The sequence below is a fragment of the Triticum dicoccoides genome, chromosome 3B (genome assembly GCF_002162155.2).
Source record: "Triticum dicoccoides isolate Atlit2015 ecotype Zavitan chromosome 3B, WEW_v2.0, whole genome shotgun sequence".
Classification (NCBI taxonomy): domain Eukaryota; kingdom Viridiplantae; phylum Streptophyta; class Magnoliopsida; order Poales; family Poaceae; genus Triticum; species Triticum dicoccoides.
The window spans coordinates 826,010,976-826,035,323 of record NC_041385.1 but is presented as its reverse complement, the minus strand read 5'-3'; the positions used below and the strand labels follow the sequence as shown (position 1 = coordinate 826,035,323).

The 24,348-nt window shown below is 43.5% G+C and overlaps 3 protein-coding genes and 1 long non-coding RNA gene across 13 annotated transcripts; 1 reads left to right on the top strand and 3 right to left on the bottom strand.

The window, feature by feature from the left end:
• Positions 1–5,843: 5,843 nt before the first annotated feature.
• Positions 5,844–8,285, top strand: LOC119278723 ((DL)-glycerol-3-phosphatase 2-like). The gene is made up of 6 exons (XM_037560056.1): positions 5,844–6,047; positions 6,203–6,427; positions 7,391–7,451; positions 7,550–7,697; positions 7,805–7,881; positions 7,964–8,285. The coding sequence occupies exons 1-6, from the start codon at positions 5,954–5,956 to the stop codon at positions 8,085–8,087; spliced, it is 729 nt and encodes a 242-aa protein (XP_037415953.1). The 5' UTR covers positions 5,844–5,953; the 3' UTR covers positions 8,088–8,285.
• Positions 8,286–10,546: 2,261 nt separating this feature from the next.
• LOC119278722 lies at positions 10,547–13,508 on the bottom strand. The gene is made up of 3 exons (XR_005137940.1): positions 13,455–13,508; positions 11,531–11,670; positions 10,547–10,954 (listed from the first exon to the last, which is right to left on the bottom strand). It is a non-coding gene; the product is annotated as an uncharacterized LOC119278722 (long non-coding RNA).
• Positions 13,509–13,615: 107 nt separating this feature from the next.
• On the bottom strand, positions 13,616–18,672 carry LOC119278721. 10 transcript variants are annotated; one of them, XR_005137937.1, is made up of 12 exons: positions 18,253–18,670; positions 17,690–17,768; positions 17,517–17,581; positions 17,178–17,387; positions 16,946–17,087; positions 16,745–16,813; positions 15,547–15,590; positions 15,282–15,468; positions 15,057–15,215; positions 14,583–14,700; positions 14,407–14,490; positions 13,616–13,996 (listed from the first exon to the last, which is right to left on the bottom strand). XR_005137937.1 is itself a non-coding variant. In XM_037560051.1 (10 exons), exons 4-9 carry the CDS (start codon positions 17,278–17,280, stop codon positions 15,173–15,175), a joined length of 516 nt encoding a protein of 171 aa, XP_037415948.1. In that variant the 5' UTR covers positions 17,281–17,387; positions 17,517–17,581; positions 17,690–17,768; positions 18,253–18,672; the 3' UTR covers positions 14,498–14,761; positions 15,057–15,172. The 10 variants fall into 10 exon arrangements, 4 of the variants coding, with proteins under 4 accessions (XP_037415950.1, XP_037415951.1, XP_037415952.1 ...); XR_005137934.1 differs by having other exon boundaries at positions 14,407–14,467; positions 14,583–14,761; positions 18,253–18,666; XR_005137935.1 differs by lacking the exons at positions 15,547–15,590; positions 16,946–17,087 and having other exon boundaries at positions 14,583–14,761; positions 18,253–18,663.
• A 668-nt stretch (positions 18,673–19,340) lies between these two features.
• LOC119280179 (protein Brevis radix-like 1) lies at positions 19,341–19,913 on the bottom strand. Its single transcript, XM_037561125.1, has 2 exons — positions 19,561–19,913; positions 19,341–19,437 (listed from the first exon to the last, which is right to left on the bottom strand). The coding sequence occupies exons 1-2, from the start codon at positions 19,911–19,913 to the stop codon at positions 19,341–19,343; spliced, it is 450 nt and encodes a 149-aa protein (XP_037417022.1).
• Between the last annotated feature and the right edge of the window lie 4,435 nt (positions 19,914–24,348).

Genomic DNA, 24,348 nt, shown 5'->3' with positions numbered 1-24,348 from the left:
CTGACAGTGGGCCCCAGCGCCCTAATATTTTAATTAGATTAGTATAAAACCCCGATTAACCCTTAACACTGACGTGTGGACCCCACACGTCAGGTTTGACCCGAGTCAGCCGCAGTTGACCTGCTGACGCCATGCTTACTCAATGCTGACGCAATAATGATTTCTGGAATTATTTTAACTCAGAAAATTCCAGAAAATGATTCAAACTTCAAAAAATCATAGAAATTCAACCGTAGCTCAGATTGAAATAACTTATATATGAAAAATTATCAGAAAAATGCAATCTTTCCATCTGTACCAGTTTCATGCATGACAAACGAACCTAAACCTGCTGTATAGGTGAAAACATATGAATGGCATTTATAAATGTTAAGTTTGGAGTTGCATTTGAACCCTTGGTTCAAATGGACTTCATTCAAACAGAATGCTAGTTGCATTAGCTCAAAACAGCATCACATCTACATGCCATGTTCATGCATCATATTGTTGCATATGCTTGTGTATTGATCGTCGACACCGTTCCTTCTCGATAGGTCCTGCTCCAGAGACCGTTCCAGAGTACATGTCTGAGGAGCAGTGCCCCCTCTGTTGATCTACCAGGCAAGCAAACCCCCTTGTTCATTCCGATACAATCCTACTCTCTCGCTCCTGCTCTCAGTTATTGCATTAGGACAACAACGATTCATCTGCTACTTTGTGCTGCGGTAGTTGAACCCATTCCTTTGCATGACCTGTCATTGCCACAGTAAATAGTTGAAACCCACTAGCATGTGTAGGAGTTGATTGAAGCCATTGTTGTGTTTCTAGCATGCTATGCCTGCTATTGCTTAGAGTTGTGTCAGGTCTGATTCATTGGGAATGAATTGGAGTGCAGTGTTCTATGTTCTGATGCTGAGAGTTAAGTGTGTGAACATGATTTGGTAAAGGTAGCGGTGAGAGGCCATGTAGGAGTACATGGTGGGTTGTCTCACTGGGACCGTCCTTAAGCACCGAGTTCTATGTATGTTGTCCAATGACTCGATACTACCACACATTGGGATCCTTAATTGACTCTCTCGACTTATTAACCGACTTGATCTCTGTCCAGGAGTCGCAACTAGTTTCTGGTGTTTGTAGGTAGTGCTATTTTTCTACCAAGTGGCACCCGGCAGGGTGGGCTTGGGATAGACTAGGCACACGTGGCCTGGTGTACCGAGTGGCACCCGGATGGTGGGCTCGGGAACCCTGCACACATCGTTTGGGGCCGTGAGCGAAACCCCGGCCGGATCTCCTTGCGGATGGAACCCGAATAGGCGATAAACCTGGACTAGAGTCTTGTGTGGTTAGTCAGGTCGTGGCCGACACCCTCGCCAGGCTTCCGCTTGAAGGTTGTCGAGTTACATGACGTGTACATGGCGGTAAGTGGCGAGAGCGTGTGTGAAGAAGTACACCCCTGCAGGGTTAACATGATCTATTCGAATAGCCGGGTCCGCGGTTATGGACTTCTTGGATGCTTACATGGTACATAGACAACTTGAAGTGGATACTCTAAAATACTCAAGACAAAGTGTGAGTGCTATGGATGGCCTTCTCGTAGGGAGGCGGGGATGAATCCATAGTAGTGTATTGTGTGGTGATTAGTGGACTCGTGTGCGCCATATCACCTCAGAGAAGTTCTCGTAGTCGTAGAACAGGATAGCCACAGAGTCAAAGCTGGCTTGCTGCAACTAAACCCCACATTACCCTCTTGATACAAATGCATGTATGATAGTATCTGATGTAAGTCTTGCTGAGTACCTTTGTACTCATGTTGCTTTATTTATGTTTTTGCAGCGGAGACTTCGGTCTTACTAGTGTTTCTGTGGACTTCGACGAGTAGCTTGTACCTCAGCTACGATCTTGCTCGGATGTTGTAGATAGTCAGGCTCTTTAGCCTTTTTCATTTGTAGATGTCTGTACTCAGACATGTAATGCTTCCGCTTGTTGCTTGTTTGCTCTGAATGTTGGGTCATGTGACCCCTGTTTGTAATAAATGCTATGATGGCTCTTCTGAGCCTTTATCTATATGAGTTGTTGAGTTATGCTGTGATGACATGTTGTACAACACATACTTGCATGTTATGCGTATGTGTAATGTGTATTGCTATGTGTGGGATCTGACTATCTAGTTATTTATCCTTAGTAGCCTCTCTTACCGGGAAATGTCTCCTAGTGCTTCCACTGAGCCCTGGTAGCTTGCTACTGCTCCGGAACACTTAGGCTGGCCGGCATGTGTCCTTCTTCGTTCCTGTGTCTGTCCCTTCGGGGAAATGTCACGCGGTGTCTACCGGAGTCCTGTTAGCCTGCTACAACCCGGTTTACCGGAGTCCTGCTAGCCCAGTTGCTACAGCCAGGATTCACTCGCTGATGACCGACACGTTCGATGCTGGGTCATGTATGCCTGTCCCTGTAAGTTAGTGCCACTTCGGGTTCACGACTAGCCATGTCAGCCCGGGTTCTTGTCATATGGATGCTAGTGACACTATCATATATGTGTGCCAAAAGGCGCAAACGGTCCCGGGCATGGTAAAGCGACACCCGTGGGAATACCGTGCGTGAGGCCACAAAGTGATATGAGGTGTTACATGCTAGATCGGTGTGGCATAGAATCGGGGCCCTGACAACGTGCCTGAGGACCACCTCCATATCCGTCACCCCCTCCTTGGTGTACATATTTCTATAGGAATTTGTGATCATCTCTTTTAGTTCCTCTGGGTCTTCAACCCAAACCCCTATGGAATTCATCAAAGCTTTAATCATGTTCTTCTTTCTCCTCATGCTCGCTCTCATATGAAAAAAAATGTGTTCTTGTCTCCCTCCGTAAGTCACTCTATCCGTGATCGCTGTCTCCACATCAGCTCTTCTCTGTGATATAATTCGACCAACCTCTCGTTCACCTTCTTCTCTTCATAATTAGGACCTGGACGACCAGGTATATTTCACATCTCTTCAAGTTTCCTTTTTAGCTCCTTTATCTCATGGCACACTGACCCGAAAGTCCTTCTATCCCATCTTCTTAAGTTACTTGACAGATCAGCCAGCTTAAACTTTAAATCCTCCACTCTATCCCCTTGCAGCGAAGCCGCCCAGGAGGCTGTAATTGTGCCTTTCAACTTCTCATTAGTTTCCCATGCTACCTCATAGCGAAATAACTTCTTCCTTACTTGGCGCCGTTGCTCATCCAAATTAAGCTCTAGCTGGATCGGTCCATGGTCTGAAGTTGCTGCAGTTAGATGATTGACACAAGCAAGTGGAAACAGAGAACACCACTCGGTCGACCCGAGGGCCCGATCCAATCTTACTCCTGTATAGGAACCCCCCATCACTTTCTTCTCAAAAGTCCAGAATCTGCCTTTGTAACCAATATCCATGAGCATGCATCCACCATGTCCCTAAACCCTTGGATCTGAGCGTTACTTCTCTCTCCAACTCCCTCATGTTCTTCCGAACGTAGACCTTCATTGAAATCTCCTATGCATAGTCAGGGGAGAGGGCTTAAACTTGCAATATTTTTCATTGTTTCCCAAGTATGGTGTCTCAGGTGCGTTTGGGCTTCACCATACACCACTGTCAGTCTCCAGGGGTCAAAACCCGGATCCCTCACCTCACAATCCACATGGTAATCCGAGTAAACAGAAATAACTATATTTATTGAATTATTCCAAAACAAACCAATGCCTCCACTTCTACCTACACTGCTGATAGCATAACCATTTTCATAACCAATTGAAGTAGCTAAACCTTCTACCCTAACTTTATCAATTTGAGTTTCTACTATTCAAAGTAAGGTAGGAGCAAAATTCTTCACGATCTTGCGAAGCTCGCGAATTGTCGAGGCTTTGCCCACACCTAGACAATTCCAACAGATTATACTCATTGCTGTCGGCGGTACTCCTCGGGGGAGCCCGCCGATGCTTCATGGTTTGCTTTGATCACCTCCATCCTGCTATCCTTTTCTCCTTCATAACCACCTGCTGCCGAACTATCCAGCATCCTTCCCTGATCAACACCCTTCTTCAGCCTCTTCACTTCTTTTCTCGGAGAGACATACACCGGTAGCAGTGGCGGCACCCCCGACAGCTTCTCCCCCACCACCAAGGCTGTCAACACCCCTTCTGTCATTGCTGCTCCTCCCATCACCACAGCCGGTCCAAGTAAATTTGCTGCAGTGTTGTCAGCTGAAGTCCACTTAAGCGAGCCTCCTACTGGTCCATCCACCTCCTCCCAAGTTGTGCTCCTACCCAGATGCCCCAAAACGGGAGCCTCAGCTCCATTATTCTCATTCATGGGAGCTTTATTTCTGCCCCCTTCTTGCTCATGAACCTGCGGCTGTCGTTGCTCATATTGCTGCAGATTAGACTGTACATTCTCCCCGTCTTTTCCTGCGGTCTCCCCTCCGATCCCGAAGCTGCTCCATGGGTCTGGGTGGCTGGGTGTTGAAAGGCCAGCTTTGGTTCTGGTTATATGGTGCCCTTCCCCTCCCGCGACCCCCCATCGCGAAGCCTCCCCTTCCTCTCTGTGCTTGAGCATTGCCTCGCCCTGCTTTCGGACTCTCACATTATCTACATATAAGAAATCGCCCCACTCAGAAGTCGCTTCATCATGTACTCCGTTGCCGCACTCCTCAGGCCAATGCCCGAGCTCCCCACAATTATAAAAAAAGATAGGTAGTTTCTCATACTTTACTGGGTATCTGACCCTCTCATCACCCTTCTTTCCCGTAACAAATCTTTTGATTTTTGCATTTGCATCGATCCTGACTCTCACCCTCACATATTCACCGAAAAACCAGCCGGAAGCTTTAACTGCACCTCCACCACCTCACCGATCCTTGATGCCAGCCCCTTCACCGCCGACTCAATCAGATAGTTATCAGGCAGACGATGGATCTGAGCCCACACCTCAATCTTATCCAGCTTGAACGAATCAGGGTTTTTGAAACCGTCATATTCCTCCAGGATCACAGCCTGATCCCTAAACAGTCAAGGGCCTTCATACATAGCTTTTTTCCAATCTGCAAGACAACCAAATTGCGTCGAAAACAAGTTCTCCATGATCTTCCTCTAGACTACCGTCTTTCCCAGGTTCCAGGCCGCCCTCATGTCACCGTACAGAGCGTTAGGGCTAAAGGTTTTTGGTGTGTGGACCCTGGTGATCGCTAGCCACTTCGCCGGCTCCATTAGGTCTGGTAGCTCCTCATCCCAAACAAAATCATCCTCTTCCTCCTCCTGTAGGGTGAGGCGGGCCAGAAGTTCCTCCGCTGTCTCCTTCCCCTCCTCCCTCTGAGTACTCCTGCCGTCCTCCATGGCCGCGATCCGATCTGACGAGAAAGAAAACTAGCGCTCCCCAAAAATCAATCAGACCCCCTGTTCCAAGGCCGGGAAGGATCACAAGGATCCCCCTTGGTCAGCCTGAGTCGAGGGGGTTCGATCGTGCTCCGGGGCGGCGCCGCAGGAAGATTCCCGCGAAGAACGCCGGAAGACGTCGAAACCCTAGTTTATCGCCTAGGGGATAGCCTAAAAAAAAGTACGCGAGCAGCGCTATATGCATTTTTGATTGATTATATATGACCTATAAACAACCCAGTAGGTTAAAATTGGCCCAAAAATAGCCCAACAGGCCCAAAAGCACCTGGGACTACGTGCCCGGCATGCTGGTGGGCTGGCCCGACTAGTAAAGAGGACCAGGCCTGAGGGCGTAGCACACCATGCCCCAGTGGGCCGTGCTGGCCCGTTTGGCCAGCTCTCGGAGGGAGGAGTATCATTCTGTTCGTTGGCAGCGAAGGACAGGCGCAAATTTGGCCCGGCCCATAATGTTCCAAGCTGCACGAGCTCAGCTTGGTGGAGCAATCATCCGGTCGGCTGGACGAGCTCAGCAGCCGCGCGAGATCCGCACGCCGAAATCCCCCAGATCTCTCTCCCTCCCTCGCGCGCCAATGGCATCGGTGGACGCCGGCGAGGGGCAGGCGGCGCCGGCGCCCAGGGCCACCGTCTCACACGTCATCTTCGACATGGACGGCCTCCTCCTCGGTACCCGCTCCCCGCTCCCCACTTCGCCTTCCGTCGCTTCCCTCGATTCTTGGCATCCGGGCTGGTTCTCGTCTGTCGGGAGCTTCTTGGATGGCTGGATTTGGTATCTTCTTGCGCGTAGCTGATGGTGTCTGGTTCGGTGTGGACGGGCGCAGACACGGAGGGGTTCTACACGGAGGTGCAGGAGAGGATCCTGGCGAGGTACGGCAAGGTGTTCGACTGGTCCCTCAAGGCCAAGATGATGGGCAAGAAGGCCATGGAGTCGGCGCGCATCTTCGTCGACGAGTGCGGCCTCGCCGGCCTGCTCACCCCGGAGCAGTTCCTCGAGGAGCGCGAGGGCATGCTGCAGGAGCTCTTCCCCTCCTGCGCCGTCCTGCCCGGTTTGCTTCTCCCCTTCTAATGACAGATACTCTTTGCGTTGTTTATCTTTCTAATAACTGATGTGTCAAGCTTTGTCACCTGTCAGTTCAGTTGGGTGGGCAACTGAATTGCTGGTTCAGTTTAACATGACTCGATAATCTGTTAGATGGGGAAAAAAGGAAAGGAATTTGAGCTGTAGAAGATCCTTTAAGTCGATTGTAATTGCTTCGGTTGCTTTTGTGGTTGCTACAATCTCCCTTACTAGTTTAATGTCACATGGCAGAAAAATGAGGAACTGAAAGTATTGAGGGCATGCCTTGCCAATTCATTTGGCGTGAACCTCTGCTTTCAGTTTTTACCACACGATGTACTAATATATGCTGCCCAAGACAACATGCCACCTTGTGCTGGTGTTACTCGGGCCATGTTCTTATGTACTACTCCCGCCGATCAAAAAAGCTTATGGCTCAAATGGATGTATCTAGCACTAACTACGGAGGGAGTATAATTATACACTATTAAACCAATGATTTAGAACGGAATTTAAGGGAGTTAATTCTGGGTGTCCTTTGTTTCATGAAAATATTGGTACTTGGTAGCATGAGATCTATCTTCAGTTGATATAATATAATCAGACGCAATCATTGATTGAACATACTGAAAGAATCTCTATACTGGAAGGTAAAAACATTCAATATTTTTCCTCGAGAAAACGCAAAACTTGTGCTTCGACGCATTTATAGAAATAATAGTTACAACTGTATAATACTAGGCTGAAGCAACTGACCGCTCAAGAGAAGATAAAATCTACCATTTGGACGTCATTTATTTTCCTACTCACTGCTATATTAAAATGTATCATGTGGTTCTCTTTCTTGTTTATTTGAGCTGTTTTTGGCACATAAATGACTTGGAGTAGCATACTGATTAGATATATGTATATGATATTGCTTATGGTGGATAATGAATCGTTTGTCTTGCAGGGGTAGTACGATTGATTCATCATCTCCATGCAAACGAAATACCTATCTGTGTTGCGACAGGGTAATTTCTCTATACTAATCACTTGGCCTCACTGCACGATTCTTCGTTGCTCTTTGTTCTTTACTAAGTTAGAATCATTTATTTATGGTGCCTTTCAGATCCCATAAACGTCATTTTGCACTAAAGACACAGAACCACCAGGAAATGTTTGCCTTGATGCATCATGTTGTCATGGGGGATGACCCTGAGGTGAAGGCTGGCAAGCCATCTCCTGATATTTTCCTTGCTGCCATGAGAAGATTTGAGGTATTAGAATTATTGTTTTAGAACTTCTGTGCTTGCTATGTCCTTCAGAACATTGTGCGCACTCTTTCTTTTCACCTGATATGATTGCCTTGTATTTGTGCTTTTAGGGTAATGTAGAACCAAGTAAGTGCTTGGTCTTTGAAGATGCGCCATCAGGTGTAGGAGCAGCTAAGAATGCTGGCATGTAAGTGGCAACTGCAGTTACACAACTGTGCCTTTTGGCTACTGGGGCATGAAGTGCAAACTATGTTTTTTTTCCTTTGCAGGTATGCAGTGATGGTCCCAGATCCGAGGCTGGATGTTTCGTATCAGAAAGAAGCTGACCAAGTCCTCAGTTCCCTGTTAGATTTCAACCCGACCGAATGGGGCTTGCCACCTTTTAAAGAGTAGTGGAAATTGAGGAGGTTCAAGTGAGTAACAGAACATTGGCAGGTTGATTTACATATGCAAAAGCTGGAATTGTGGTTAAGGTTAGTGGGTAACCATGGAACATTCTTGCTGTGTCTGATTTGGTGGTAGCAAGCTACTGCATATACTTCAATGAAGACCTTCCCATCAAATTTTAAGTGTGCATAAACTATTTTTTTCTTGAAACTTTGTTTTATGTTTATTGTATGATTCTTCTAGCAGTGATATACCTTAGGTATTTGAAGAACGCCTATCTCATACTGTATTTACTTACTGTTAGCTAAGGAGACAAGCAAAGTTTCGTGTTGTCCATGTCTGAAACTTGAACTTAAAACTGAACAAAACATTGTCAGCCAAAATTTAGCAGACCTGAAATGTTGCAGCATAAGTGTGTGATGCCACATATTTTCTGGATAGAACTACCCTAGTTCTTTGGAATTCTTGATAAAGTTCAAGGAATAAGGTGAATATTATGCAGCATGGGCCCTGCTGTTTCATCAAAATAGATAACAAAGTGAAAATGACATGCAGGAATGAGGAAAGGAGAAATAAACATCATTTGCCCACCAGCTAGAATTAATATCATCACACTATCACAGGTTTATTGCTGAAATTGTCCTCATCTTATGCATAAAGAATTCACAAGAATATATAATCAGGTGCAAAAACCTCTCCAATCTTACAAAGAAACGAAAGGAAAAGGAGGAAAGCATGAAACTTGTAGAACATTAGATCTTAGTCCTATGTCAGTAATCTTTCATTGATACACTTCTTTAATCTACTGATGAACGAATATTCTGGCCCATGAATCTTATGTGTCTTGGGAATCGTCTCTTGCCACACATCCCTCAAATATTTACCTTTTGTCCACAAAGGCCTCAGCCTTTGAACTGATCCGATTTTGCTGTTTCTGCATCCAAAAAGAAAAAGATTGATCGATCCAGCTCAGTATTTGGACTGAACAATGAACAGCAAGTCGCAAAACTATCATAAAAGCACCAAACCTGCAAGAAACCAGGGAAGGGTGCAAGACCTGTTCCTGAGCCTGTCATGACAATCACCATTGAAAGATCGGCAGGAAGTCTCGAGTTTGATTGCCTCACCAAAGTTGGAGGCCAGTTGTCCTCAGACAAAAGTTGAAAGTGGCTCACCAGCTATTGGCTGTGTGAAGCACTGTTTCCATTGGTGGCATTAAAAAGCCTAGGAAAAAATCTTGATAGTTTTTCTGCTTGAATTATTATTGTTAGAAATGATAGGTTTGTTCTGGAATGTCAGAGGAATTTGGCAGGATATCAGAAACAGGTTTGTTAGGGATTTAATTCTGGAAAGAAAGCTGGATTTTATTGGTTTACAAGAAACCATTAAAGCTGATCTCAGTAAAAATGAACTACATAATTAGTGTGGTGGAAAGAATTTTGTATGGAACTGGTCGCCTCCTAGAGGTAGATCTGGAGGTATTTTGGTGGGTGTTGATGATGATTTGCTGGATGTGGTACAAGTGGAGATTGGAGTTCACTTTGTTAAGATCTTGGTGTTTTGGTAAAATTGCTAAATTTCATTGGAACTTGCTTACTGTCTATGGAGATGCTCAAATTGATGGAAAAGCTGCCTTTTAGTAGAATTGTCCAGGGTGTATCATGATAACCCCCTACCATGTTTGGTGAGTGGAGACTTTAATCTTATTAGAAATAGCTCTGAAAAAGATAAAGCAAATGAGACTGATCATTGGAATTTTGTCTTTAATGCTATTATTGAACACTAGTAAAATGCCCGTGCGTTGCTACGGGCCATAATGCATAAGAATGAATTTGTCTTCATAAAATTTATCCATCTAAACAGTCTGGACTATCTTAAATACACACCATATGTGAAGGAGACAATAATCCTAGACGCACGGACCCTTACGAGAGTTTTAGAGAATCTCCTTCTAACTCATCTTTCTCCCCCTAATTTTCAGCTGGGGTTGGCCCCATCCTTCCCTGATCTTAAATCCTGTTGGTCCACAGTCGATAGTCCGTTGAACCCATAAAAGAACTTCACGTAGATGTAGCATTACTCTGGAGAAGAAATATGGTTGTCCAGACTATCCGACTGTTATCACCAACACATGGTCTCTTTTTTTTCTGCCGGGCCCTCCCCTTACTACTCGTTTTCCTGCCATAGCGAGACTTTTTTTTATTGGAACCCTTTCCTTTAAAAACATGGCTAACATGTAACCTTAGGATCGTCATGCATGTCATGTGACCTTTTTTATGGTAGATAACTTTTCTTCTTCCTACTATCTCTGCCATTGAAGCCCCCTTCTCCAATAAAAAAAATACATTTTTAATAGAAGGATAAACATATTGCGCCATAAAAAAAATGCAATCAGTGCATATCATGTGACCTTGTCGTCTTTTATGGTAGATAATTTTTCTTCTACTCACTATCTCTGCCTTGGAACCCCCTTCTCTAATAAAAAACAATACATTTTTCGTAGCAGGATAAACGTATTGCGCCATGAAGCAAGTGCAATCAGTACATGCACACCGATATGTTCTCTGTAGCAAAAATTTACTCGTTTTTTTTTGCAAAATCCATCATATCTCCACATCTCAACGACTTAACTCAATTTTTTTCAGATTCGTCTCGACTAATATTACAACCACTACCGTGGCATCTGGTCCTTCTTGAATCCTTGTCGATAGCTACCGTCTTGTCCTCCTCAAATCCTTGTCGCTAGCAATCTTGGCGTTGGACGGTCGTAAAGGTCGCTGCTAAGAATTGTGACGCACACAACATGTCTTGTGGTGGTGTGTCTGATACAACTGCAGAGTGTCCATTTGTGTTTGTGCTTCTGTTAGGCAAGTCTGGTAAGTATGCATGTAAGCTGTAGTCAATTTCACAGCTGAACCATCATGTATAGCAAAGAACAGTGTAGTAATAAAGATAAGAGGGTTGTAAATATGCAGGTATGGCCAAAAAAATTATGACATCAATAATTAAACTCTGTTTTTCATGTAATTATATTTCTATACCAAACGTCAATAATTTCTCATTACCAAACGTCAATAATTTCTCACCGTCCAAGAGTGTCAGCTCCTTACTAACATGTACTCCCTCCGTTCTGATTTACTCGTCGTGGTTTTAGTTCAAATTTGAACTAAAACCACGACAAGTAAATCGGAACGGAGGGAGTAGTACTTTACATGTATTAAAATTTAAAAGGGATAGGAGTTTCTTTGCTTCACATAGCCTCTGTAGAAATGTAATGACTAAAATACTAATAAATCTAATGGTTCCAATAAATAGAAATTCAGGGATAGGAGTTTCTACAGCTTGGACGGACGGTGGTACAATCCATATAATTCATCTGAGCAGTACCTAGTGACTTGTTTCACAATCAAGTAGTTCTGGAAGCCCCTTAAAGCATAGAAGTAACTCACCATACTCTCCCTACTCCTGGCGAAAATCAATCCTTGTTCCCTCCCCATGGAGCATGGAACATACACATCAGCAATTCATGTTCACTCCTTAAATGGTCATTCAGAGAAGCATGTAGCCTGCTGCAAAAATATAGTAAATCCTGTCCAAAGCAACAATCTCTAAGATACAACCATATCTAGTTCAAATGCAATAAAAAAAATTAGTGCTTGTGTTTCCAACAAAAAATGTTAACATCTCTGGCTATATTACTTTGAATCGGGATATCTGCTATGGAGTTCATGAAAACAACACACACAATATTAGTATAATGCAAATGCTTTATACATACGCATAGGCTTCATTTCTGATCCAAATTATGGAATATGAGCACATGTAAAGCCCAGAGAAGTCCAATACAGTACGCTTCATGTGGAATTCAAGTTGTTAAATTAAATAACTACATGCACCAAGATAACAATATGTGTTTTTGTACATTAATTCAGTTCATAATATCTAGCAAAGGTGTATGCTCACTCATTTCTCTTTGGTTCCATTCCTTCGTTCTTCCTTGGTGCAAAACATGAACTATTAACCACGTGAATCTTTTTCCGCCTATCATTGGCCCTTTTACATATTTTCTTGCCCTTGTTCTTCCACTTTTGTTATTACTACAGATGTCTGGGCTTCCTATATTTCCCTTACCTTATGCATCCTACAGCTTAATGGAGTGGCATTCAGTTTTTGGACTGCTCAAACGGAAATATACATTATCTAGTAAGTTATTTAGTAATTTAAATAAATCATGTAAGTTCACTTTTCTTATTTCCTTAGACTGAAGATACTTGTGATATGTTACGAGTGGAATCTATGAGAGAAAATAAGCAATTGCGTTCTTGAAAAGAACTGATTTCATGCGCTCGAACGTTTCTTCGGGACCCAACTCCAAACCAAGGAAAGGATCGAATCTGTTTTTAGAACATGGCTCTGCTGTTGTATAACTACCTATGAATTCACAAATCTAGAAGGCCATTCACCATATGCAATGAATACACAATGTTTTATTGATTGGTGATGAACAAGTACAAAAAACAGTAAGGGTGTGTTTGGTTTGTGCCCCAATTTGCCCTGTCAAATTTTTGGCACGACCAAAGTGAGGGCATGACCAAAAAATTGGCAAGTTGTTATTGTTTGGTTTATAGCCACTGAACCTTCCAAAATGTTGGCAGATATTACATTTGGTTTGACAACTTGAATTGATTTGTGTTTTTAGTTATAATGTTGAGCCAATAACAAATAAACTCAAAACTTTATTTTTGTAATATGGACACTTAATTAACTGTAGCATGCAGAAAGAAATGAAATGGGTCATTCACAAAAACAATGAAAAGATACAACGTTTGTGCTCAACGAAACTTGTGCTGCCTTACGAAAACAGAGACAATTTCATTCGCAAAAAAAGAAAAAGAGACAAACAACCGTAATTTAGTAGTACTATTTCTTCTCCGGCTATTGGACTGTGCTAAACAGAATTAGTTGCGCGATCTAAGTGATCAGAACGACCCAAAGAAATACTTAGCCGAGTAATCCGCCGCACCGATTGTTCGAACTATACGAGATTAAAAAAACTAACACGAGATCCTCGTATCAGCCGGCGAGGGACGTGCTCGCCAAATTTTTGGCGACCAATTTCGGCGCCCTCGATGCGCCCACGAGTTGACAGAAGTAACATTGAGCCTTCGGGGCGAACCAGGGCGAGCCAATATTTTGGCGATGGTCCAAACAGGGCCCAAATCGCAAGGGCATGCCAAAAAACAGATAGGGTCGGCGTTGGTGCTAATCCAAACGCCCCCTAAGCATCATGTGGATAGAAAAGGATGACAGGGTTGCTACCGAGAACATACCAATTACAGAAAAAGGATGACAGGGTTGCTACCGAGAACATACCGATTACAGAAAAAGGATGTCAGGCTTGCTTCTAGTTCTTGATTTTTTGGTCAGATATCAGCTCATCAACCAAGATTCTTAAATGCAGCTTCAATAACCTTCAGTTCCTTCTTCGTCAACTATTTCATCAATGCAGGCTCAATAACCGTCCAGACCTAAACCCGTTATCAAAATACTCAGGATATTAGCTACCGATGAGCATTCACAAGCGAGATATCTAAAACATTTAATAAATCTCACGAGGTGAACACTTACTTGGAAATACTTTGGAAGAGTGTTGTATTTACAGACCTCTTGAAATGCCAGTAGGGTCATTACATGCCGCAGATGTAGAACATATGCCGGGCATATTGTGCTTAAGCCACCAAAGACTTAAAGTCTCGGGAATAAGTAGGTGGTCGCGTCCAACATTGTGATTGATCATTAAAATAGTATTCCAACTAAAAATATTCAATTCTTAGGTGGTCGTGTCCAACATTGTGATCTCCTTTTATTCATTTTGATGACAAGTATTTTCGGACGGAGGACATTTCATAAAACACCTGAAAGGTATAGCTTAATTAGTATCAGTACGTAGTGATTCTTGCTACCATGAATTTAGAGATATATATATATAGAGAGAGAGAGGGAGGGAGGGATCATATTATGCATCGTCCTTCGCTTATCTAGTGTGAGGAACTACAGATAGAAAGGAGAAATATGCTTGGAACTGATGGATATAGAATGCAGTGCATCATAACCAAATATGGATGAAGCGGCAATGGCTGTAAAAGCAATCACGTGATGAAAATTTGCAAATGGGAACATGGAACAAAAACAGGAAGAGTTTCCATCTCATGTATAGTAGTAAAGGAACCCTGAAAATGGCTGTAAAAGCAATCACGTGACCGATAACATACTCCCTGTCGTAAAGGAACCCTAACATATAAAGTTGTACTATTTCATCACATACCTTATTAGCGCAGTAGTACGTCTTTCCCGATGCCCAGACCCTGCGACCGATAACATACTCCCTGTCGTTGCAGAAGAATGGAAACTGCACAGGCAAGGCAAGCAGTGACGGCAAAACTTATATAGTTTGTAATGCATTCCAGAAATATTGCCAGGGATATCACGCAGATACCTCACCTTCCTGACCCAGCAAACAACCATTGTTCCAGTCTTTGTGCACCCGTCGTTCAATCTCGTGCTGCAGATATTGTCCCAAGTGTTCTTGACCCGGAAGTCATCATCCCAGAAGAAATCCCTAACAACATCCAGCGACGCGTCTTTGAAGATAGTGGCAATGCAGTACTGCGGCGGGCATTCTAGAATGAAACAAAGTGACCAATTTTTTTAATCCTGAGCTATAGTATAGTATCTTGTATGTCTAAACACTGAATTACTGAACCAAACTTCATTGCAACCAGTATCACAAATCTACATCTCTCATGAACAATCCAAAAACAGTATAATAATTGATATAATTTTGAAAAGTTCAGACACCGTTGCTCTTGAATTGTAAGGCTATGTCTGAATCAACTTTGAAAGACTACACACACAAAATTCTTCAGTTATGCAGTCGCTCAACTAAAAAACTAACTAAGAAGGCTTCATGCATACCTTGGGATCTCTTCTCTAGCCCTGGTACCGCATCGTCGGCAATGTGTGTTCCATCATGTGTAGGCCGGGCCGCCGTCCTTATCTTCGACGACCCTCCCTGCATCAAGTCCATGTGCTCACTGAAATTGTTGCTCCGGCGCCACAGAAGCCTCCTTTGCTCTACACGATTTACAATCAAATCAGGCGACCACAACACTATGCACAACACGCACACACAGACCGTACCCTTTGCCTGTAGCCACCGGCTCGCGTGCACCCTCAAGCACAAACCTGCATGCGCCTCTGCCGACTGACCATAGCTGATTAGTTTCACTTCTTTCTAGGATTCCATTTTGCGCTAGACCACCAAGTCCTCCACCAATATCCGCAACAACCCCGTGGTATGGTAAGTGAAGGATACATCGCAAATACTCTGAAAAAGGATGGAAAATAAACATAATTGTCACATGAAGATATTTATAATGTAAATGGAACAGCCGGAGAGGCTTACGCTCAAGCTGAAAGAGCCATGATCCCACAGGTCTTAATCCGTCCCTTCGTGTAAATAACAAAGGAATTGATACAGTACTTTAATATAGCATTTGACAAACAAAAACCAGCGAAGATGATTGATGCTTCATTCTCTAATACATGTCTTTAGTTCCTGCATACACACTGGACGGATTTAATTCAGATGAAGATAAGGAAAAACTGGTGCACCCTTCCTATGCACATGGCATATCCATTAGAGAATTAGTGGCAGTGGTTAACCTAAAGAGTCTGGAATTACATTACACAAAAAGAGAACAGGGAAATGTGTAGACATCATATCATACAGCTAGAATGCTAAACGTTGCTCCTAACTGAACTGAACTAAAATGGCAGCCAAATCTGAACTTGAACTCAACTAAATGGCAACTTGAGCTAATATAATTGGTCCAAAAAGATCATTTTAAAACTGTATCGGAGGATAACCATGGAAATAATTTATAGAACATAAAAAAGAAAAACAACATTTAGCTTCTTGTAACCATACAAGTGGCAGGAATATACAAACAGAATTATCTTTAGGTGCCCAAAACAACTTCACTTCAATTACTCACTATACAATTTGGTTTTGTAAAATGGTAGATCGGAAGTTTCTTTCTGGTTGATACAATAACTATGCATGAGGTGCTAGCTCCAGTAAAGTACTCCCTCCGTCTGAAAATACTTGTCATCAAAATGGACTAAAAGGGATGTATCTAGAACTAAAATACATCTAGATACATCTCCTTTTATTCATTTTGATGACAAGTATTTCCGGACGGAGGGAGTATATGTCAGTTCTACCAGATTGCAATAATATCGGATAGGCCTCCAAATAGGTGCATGTTGACAAGAAAATATGACTGCTATACTAAGTATTCACTATACCATGCATGCTTTCTTAATGGTAATATTTATTGATTTCCCTATTCTGCAAATACGAACGACTGATGCTTTCGCACCACGAATACATTTTTTACTACCCCAAAGTATTGGAGTACTCCCTCCGTCCGGAAATACTTGTCGGAGGAATGGGTGTATCTAGACGTATTTTAGTTGTACATACATTTATTTTTATGCATTTCTCCGACAAGTAATTCCGGACGGAGGGAGTACTATGCAACCACACACCAAAGTATTGGAGTAGTACTGACAACAACACACTAACAATAGCACCGTACCTACAGTGTCTCTCGAGGTATTTCTTTAACTCAGGAGCGTACTTTAGCCCTGACATATCGAACCTGAACCTGAAAACAACGATTGTCGGTTTAATAGATAGTGCATATGCACAACCATGTGATAGTTTAACTGGACATCAAAATCCTGTTGTCCACATGCGTAATGTAAACCCTGCCTGGCATGAAGATCATGGCACAAACCATTCTAAGAAAACTAAGAAATTTTATTTGTCATGGATGTGGTGGTGAGAACACAAAACAGCAGGGGCACACCAAGCAGACGTGCACAGCAGCAGCAACCAGCAACATCCACACACGCACATTAGCAAGCAAGCATTGAGATCTGCCAAGGTCGTATGGGGCAAGATAAGCGATACATGCTTGACCATACGTGCACCGGAGTAGGGAATATGTCGAGGGCGCGGCGGCGTACCTATCTTGTTAGCGTGGCCGCGGGTGGAGACTGAGGCTGGGCGCGGCTCCCCAGGAAGAAGACCTTCCGCCACAATGCCATCAACGTGCACGGGCGCCAGCATCCTCACGGCGGCACCCAGCCTCGACGACCCCTCTTACTCTTCCTTCCGCCATCATGGTGGTGGTGTCCGTGGAGGGCATCGGGTTGCGGGCAGCCTCGATGACCCCTCTTGCATTTGATGACAAGTATTTCACGGGAAGTTATTTACAAAAAAAGGTCCCATATTCAGCTGCAATTTTTGCCCTTTGTCCAATTGTGTAGACACAGTTCTGTCTATAGTATGCTTATATTGCAAACCTCAATGACCATGTCCTCCAGGCTCAAAGAGTCGATGCTGCTGTAGCCTAGCTGAGAAGCCACGTCTGGAAGGTGTTCAGTTCAAGAGAACGTCAATAGGGTTTCCCCCAACCATAGAAAACACATCAACTATGTTCAAAGTGAAGAAAGGATGTTGGATGTTGTCGGCTTACTCTGTACTGAAACAGTAACATCAGAAACTGCATACCGCTCTTTCAGATCATCATAACGCTGACGGAGCTTTGCCATTGCCTGCACGCATAATATCTCCACTGTGATTCAATAGATCGTAAGCTCGAGATGCACATGTCAGAACGAACAAAGTCCAGGGTCTTAGCAAAAACATTGTCCATTTTAATGCAAATGCAAGGTATCATAGGCTCTGTATCCATCTTATGTGAAGGGTGTATACAAGCAAGATCACACGAGCACAAGGATGCTCCATTCATATGCAGCATGGACATAACCATGATGAACACAGCACACACTGAAGCTAGACCCGCAAAGTCCACACTCTGAGTTTACACTTGTTGCATTACAGACCAAATTTGGATCCAGTTTTTACACGGATGGATTAAATTAGACTGATGTTTAAGAAGCAATGCAGAGCCAAAAGAGAACCAGCCCTTTTAGTATGTCTGCTGAATCTGAATCACAGTTATCTAAGTCACCCGTCTCAATAAAACAAAAATAACAAAATCATGAGGAGGGTGGAATTTGCAGAAGGGAAAAGAACCTGAGAAAACGAATCAGGGTCTGAAATAGCATGTGCCCCCTTGCTCTTCAACATATCGTTCACGTCTAACTCAAGTGGGACATCGATCCAAATGGTGGGGGCGGCGATGCGCCAGGAGGAGGCGGAGGCGACCTCGCGCGGGAAGTAGGCCGGGGCGGAGGCTCGCTGGGTTCGAGGGAGGGGCCAGGTGAGGGTCTGAACCGTCGGGGCACCTAGTGGAGGTGCTCGGCTGCTGCAGCGGTTGGGGCGGCGGCCGAGTCGCGGAACCGGCAGTGAGGCAGGATTCGGTGCGCCTCCAGCAGATCTGGGTGGGGGGAGACCGGCGATGGGACCACTGGTCCCGTGGGCGGGGGTGGTGGGGCGGTGGTGCTCTGGGGAAGACGGCGGCAGCGGCGCGCTCGGGAAGACGGCGGGGGCAGCAGGGTGGCGGCTCTCCAGGGAAGAAGAAGGGTCCGACGGCGCGCCGTTAGGTGGCGGGGATGACGGCGCGCCGGAAGGAGGCGGGAGTGGTGGTGCACCGGCAGGAGGCGGGGTAGGCAGCAGCGGCGACGGGATGGTTTTGGTTGGGTTTTTTGTCGAGGCGGGAGGTGGGAGTTGTCCTGGTTAACCTACGATATTTCGTTGATTTTTTAAGGACGAAAAAAACCCAGCGGAGATGGGACGAAAATTGACCGGCGGAGACTACCAACTGCTCCATTAGGAGTAGAGATGCTGGATTGAGAGAGGTCCTTTAAATGGTAGAATGACTCCACATTTCAAGTAATACATCTATTCTTTAACTTTCAAGTAAAGTGACTCCACATAATTTTCAACCCCTAACAATATTCAACATTACAAGTAGACCGGTGCACCAACACACGCCATCTATTGAATGAAAAGCTGGGTGGCAAACGAGCCTTTACATTACTTCTGCGAGAGCCTAACCTTCACACAGCGAAAAAAAAGAAAGGGTAGAGAAAATAATTATGTACAACTAAAAAAGCCTCTCCTATATTTCCTTTTTATGAGGCCTCAGCTCCACTTGTAATCAAGTTTTTCTCGCCCGAATCAAGTCAATGAGACGCGGTCTCGCGATCCATGCCTGCAATCTATTTGTCATCCCACTGGATATTGTACTGCTGGGACACCCTTGCCCTGTTCCCCCGCCACCATTGTTCTGCCTGTGTCTCACTGAACCTCTTCCGGCTGCAGCCACAAAGTCGAATAGTGAAAATGTTGAACCAACTCAACACGAATGGGCGACAAAGATGAAAAGGTACCGGAGTGGACATAAAAGTTCTCTTTTGGATAGGATACAAATGCATTTACCTGAACCGAACTCGCTTGAGACCGTTGGCCCCTCCAGGCAAGGCAGTGAGAGTGATATAAACACCTGGTTCATCTTGCTCTACCCATTCAGCCTTGTGGTGGGATTCTGCATCTGGTGGTATACTTCCATTATTGGTTATTTCTGGATGACTTGCTTTGTTCCTAACAGAACTTGATCCATCAGAAACAAGCAACCCATCAGGACCGTCCGAAGTTTGTTCTTGTACCCCTGAACTTCCCGGGCTGCCCAAACTTTCGGTGACTATGGTTGATATGTCACTTGGTAAAGGAATTCCAGGAAGGCGTGGTAGCTTGCCGTTCTCTGCTACTCCTCCAGGCAACGTTTCGGCCATCCCCTTCAACTATTATGGAAGACAATCGTAATAAACATGTGGCAGGCTCTCTCTTTTAGCAAAAAAGCCTTTACCAATACCGGCTAATAGATACTTGGAAAATGTGAAATTGTAACTTTTAATGTGGTATCATGCAAGAATGACAAAAGTTGTGCATGGATCATACCTGTGAGGGTGGAGGATGAAAACTGAATGGCTTAGGTAAAAGGAAGGCCATGATGGCAAACATAGCGTCCATGTTCTTATTGGATATACGCTGTTCCACCTGGATCAACTGTTGGGACAGGTGCCTAGAGTTGTAGAAAAGGCGCACAACGTTGGTGTCCTGGCAGGTGGTGACGAGCTTCAAGGCCTCACCAAGGATCTGGTCCAGTGCCTCAAGTGCGGCTCTCACCTCCAAGCTGTTCATTAGCTCCGTGTTATTCTGGTACTGTGACATCGTATTACTGAGTATCACGACGCGGCTTTTTATTTGCTTGCAGATATGCTCGTTCTGCTTCACCTTGTCTGCAGCGTTCTTGATCTTTAGCGCAACTTCCACAATCTTGGTCACTGTGCCCACTGCATCGACCATCCTACGCAGAGAGACACAGAGTGCAATCTGCAGACCAAGTTCAGTTAAACTAATAAAAGGAGCAATTCACAAAAAGGAGTAATAAGCTGATTAACAGTTTGAGCACTAACCTCTTTTCCCTGCAGATATCTTCCTCCAAACGAGTGATTCCAGAGTTAATGAATAAGAGGTTACAAATGACACTCTTGTTTCCACCGGGGACAAAGTCTTCTCCGGAAATTTCAAAGAAATGAGAATTGACGGACTGCACGACATCGTGCAAAAATAAAATGGCAAACCGTGTTATGATGTGTTATCGACAGCACAATTATCATTTTTTAATAATGCTCTATCGGTTATGACGTTCCTACAGTTTGTTAATGTCACTGAATAAGAGGTGTTAAACATCGAAAATGGACAAAAAGCAGGTTGCTGTCTTACATCTACACAAATGCTACCAAACAAGAGAAGAGCAACATGTAAGCACCGGACCATTTATTTTTGTTGCCATTTAGTGACCATTTATTTATTAAACACCAGCACCATGCTTTTGTCCACTCGGCACCATCAGTCACAATTTTCCTGATAGAATTCACTTTAGGGAATTTTGCACTCAATGAAAACTACAAACTTAAACTACTATAGATATGATCGTCAGCTTTTCACTAGACGGCCATGACCACTATCCCCATCGGTTTAAGTTGGAAACCGTTACTGATAGATATTGGATAACTATCTTTCCCAATCGCCATCATCTCACGACTGAAACTGATGCTATCTTAGTATCTTTCCTTGTCGTCATCAGCTCCCAATTAGAAAAGATGGCTATCTTTTCTGTCAGATTATTTTGTTTTTGTTTTGAGGAAACGACACGTCCTTCACTCTTGTTGAAAATGATTAGACAAAAAATGCAAAGGTTTGTTTTGATTGAGGTATGCTCCTGCAAGCAGCACCCAAGGTTTTCTCAGCACTAGAGAAAGCTGCCACAATGCAAAAAAAATAAAAAATCCAAAATCAGCAAATTACGGCAACAACAAAAACTAGTGTCGTTTCCCCATTGGGGGCATCAATCTTGGAGGGGTTCATCGGCTAAAGGGACCAGTGGATGATTACAGTGGTGGAGCGGCGTGGCATTTGACGCGCCGACATGGACGGGTCTCGACGACATGGGGCAGCGGGGTCTTGGCAATGGTCACGTGTTGATGGACGCGCGCAGGAGGGCGGCGCTGTCTGGAGTCGTGGTGGCGTCGACGGTAGTTGGACCTCGCAAGGCATATGCATTGATCTCTCCGGAAGATGGCGGGCGCTGATTCTTCAGTGTGCGCATGCGGTGTATGTTGAGGATCTGTTACACCGGTTGGTGCTCTAGGCTCGTCAGGTAGCCTCGGGTGGCCACCAGATTAGATGGTGTGCATGGATGCGCCAGGACACTCCATGAGACTTGTGGGTGTAGTGATTGAGGTTGCCAGGAAGGTTGTTTCGGGTTGATCCATGTATCTTCTTTGTCGGACTGTTGAATAATTTAAAAAGATGACTGTGTGTCGATGCAGAGGCCGGAGTAATCTCCTTTTCGAAAAAATGTGCGTTACAAGTGGGGCCCAACAGAGGTGCGTCCTAATGTATTTTCAAATCTCAAGTGTCTTAATTTATCCATCCGTAAAATGCGTGTCGGCGCTGTTTGCGCATTGTAAAGGGCTCTTAGTCTGCCATACACATCTGGTGTTGGTGTATAGCTAGGGAACTCGTTGGACAGAAGGTGGATTTTATTGACTCAAAATGTAACATCAATGAGATATAAACAGGTAAGCTAGCAGCCTAGCAACAATGAAGATTGGCATGTGTCAAATCGATGTTATATATTTTGATATCAAATCACTTGATTCAAGTAGAAGGTATAACTGTATTGTTGATTGGTAATAAACTCACGAGAAGATAACAAAAGATAAGAAGAAGCAAAAGAAAACGAGCGTTTACAAGAACAAAAACTTTTATTGGAACATATACTGTATGTAACTTTCTATTTACTCACTTCTAGTATAGACGACCATACATCCAACAATCAGCTCACCTTTCTTTTACCAGACACGTCTCAACACACGCCACTGCCTTTAGGAGTCCCTCCACGCCGCCTCATCGATCCTCCACACCTCTCCCGTTGGACGGCCTCGTCATTGACCGGAGAAGCGGGGACCTGCCCCTTCGTAGATCTTAGTTAAAGTTGTTGGATATATGCCTTAGAGGTAATAATAATGTATTACTATATTTTCATGTTTGTTAATAATGTTTATATTTCTATACTATAATTGCAATGATTCTTGAAAATGAGATCTAGAGGAAAACTCGGTTGCATGGGTGGAAACTTAAACACCAAATTGATCCCTAGTCTCGCCTCTAAGACAAGCTCATATATTGTAGATGATCTCGTTTTCCTGTTCATGGGTATAAGGATGCTAACAATAATGAAAACACATTGTTGAGTGAACAATGTAGTTGGATAGACCCAAATTATGATTAAGAGTGAGACACTTCGTAACTTAGTTATCGGTATTATCATATAATATATTAACGCGTACTCATGTCCTTAGACCATGAGAATATTGTAGGCCTTCATGCCGGATGGTTAACTTGGGGTTGTCAAACGTTTTCCGTAACAAGGAGATCATAAAGGTAGTTTACGGGTACACTAAAAAAATATGTCAAGGTTCTCGACAATTCAAGACTTGGATTTTCTCCTCCTCCGATGGAGAGATACTCTCTGGGTCCACTCAATATTACGGTATTCATCGTGGTCTAACCAAACACAAGTGTGATATTGATCGTGGGGATAACATAAATACATAAACTAGAAACTAGAACACAACAAGTAATGAATATAACTTGGTATTTGATACCGATAAGTCTCGCCTTGGGTTTTATACAAGTATCCCAAAGCAGAGGGTATGCGGAACTAAAGGTTTACTCGATAAAGATATTTGTGTGTACGTCGGAATTAACATGGGTGTCCAGATCCATTGTTAATTTTTGATCGGAAAATGTTTTGGGTCATGTCCACATATTACCGAACCAGTGTCACACACTTAACGACTAGTGTTTTATTTGAGTACTAGAAATACTAGCAAGTTACACGTGCCGTGAACATGAGAGTAAATGCGACAAATATCAATTTACCACGTCATAATAGGCAAACATATAAATTGGAGTTATCTTATGGACGAAATATAAGATATAGGTTTAAGTCTGAATGTTCATTCCATTCAAAATCAAATTAAGACTACAGAATATTCGATGACTATGTGGTATATCCTACACAAAACAAGTTTGAAATATATAAGAATAGCTAAATACTAAATGTGCCAAGACAAAGTGGACTTTAGGAAGATGTTGCCATAGATTTAAACCACAACAAGAAAATATCATATAGTAAAAACACATGCCAATTATTTTGTAAGAAAAAACTTGAGAGAAGAGTCTAGAAAAAAAATGAGAAATGGTTGTATTTTGTGCATATTATGTAATATAAATGATATAACAATAATGAATGACAATTCTCTTAATAGAAAAGTTTGTAGAATTAAAGTACGAAAGAATCTAGAAGAAAGCGGAAGTGTCTTTATTTTGAGGTATGTGCATATCATGAGTACCTAAGCTCAAGTAGAATCGTCTACATAGTATACACGTGGAAAAATCTGATGTAGAGGAAACAATATCTAACAGCCAATACTACTCAGATTTACCACCTCCCAACCGTTGGATTGGTTTCATCCAACGGCCAATATGTGAAGTTATTCGGACAATATATAGTGGTATAGATAGGAGAATGACAAAATGAGCTCCGAAAGAGTTCCAGATGGTTTCGGAAATGTTTTGAGTGGATCCGGGAGC

Excerpts from the sequence above, each read along its gene's own strand:
- LOC119280179 (XM_037561125.1), bottom strand. The coding sequence starts at position 19,913 with ATGGCCGAAACGTTGCCTGGAGGAGTAGCAGAGAACGGCAAGCTACCA. Across the intron at positions 19,438-19,560 it reads CTCAAGCGAGTTCGGTTCAG|CCGGAAGAGGTTCAGTGAGA; the intron begins GTAAATGCATTT and ends TTGTGGCTGCAG.
- LOC119278721 (XM_037560051.1), bottom strand. The coding sequence starts at position 17,280 with ATGCTGGCGCCCGTGCACGTTGATGGCATTGTGGCGGAAGGTCTTCTT. Across the intron at positions 17,088-17,177 it reads CGGCCACGCTAACAAGATAG|ATCTCAATGCTTGCTTGCTA; the intron begins GTACGCCGCCGC and ends CGACCTTGGCAG. Across the intron at positions 15,216-15,281 it reads CCGGTGGCTACAGGCAAAGG|AGCAAAGGAGGCTTCTGTGG; the intron begins GTACGGTCTGTG and ends TAAATCGTGTAG.
- LOC119278723 (XM_037560056.1), top strand. The coding sequence starts at position 5,954 with ATGGCATCGGTGGACGCCGGCGAGGGGCAGGCGGCGCCGGCGCCCAGG. Across the intron at positions 6,428-7,390 it reads CTCCTGCGCCGTCCTGCCCG|GGGTAGTACGATTGATTCAT; the intron begins GTTTGCTTCTCC and ends TTTGTCTTGCAG. Across the intron at positions 7,452-7,549 it reads CCTATCTGTGTTGCGACAGG|ATCCCATAAACGTCATTTTG; the intron begins GTAATTTCTCTA and ends GGTGCCTTTCAG.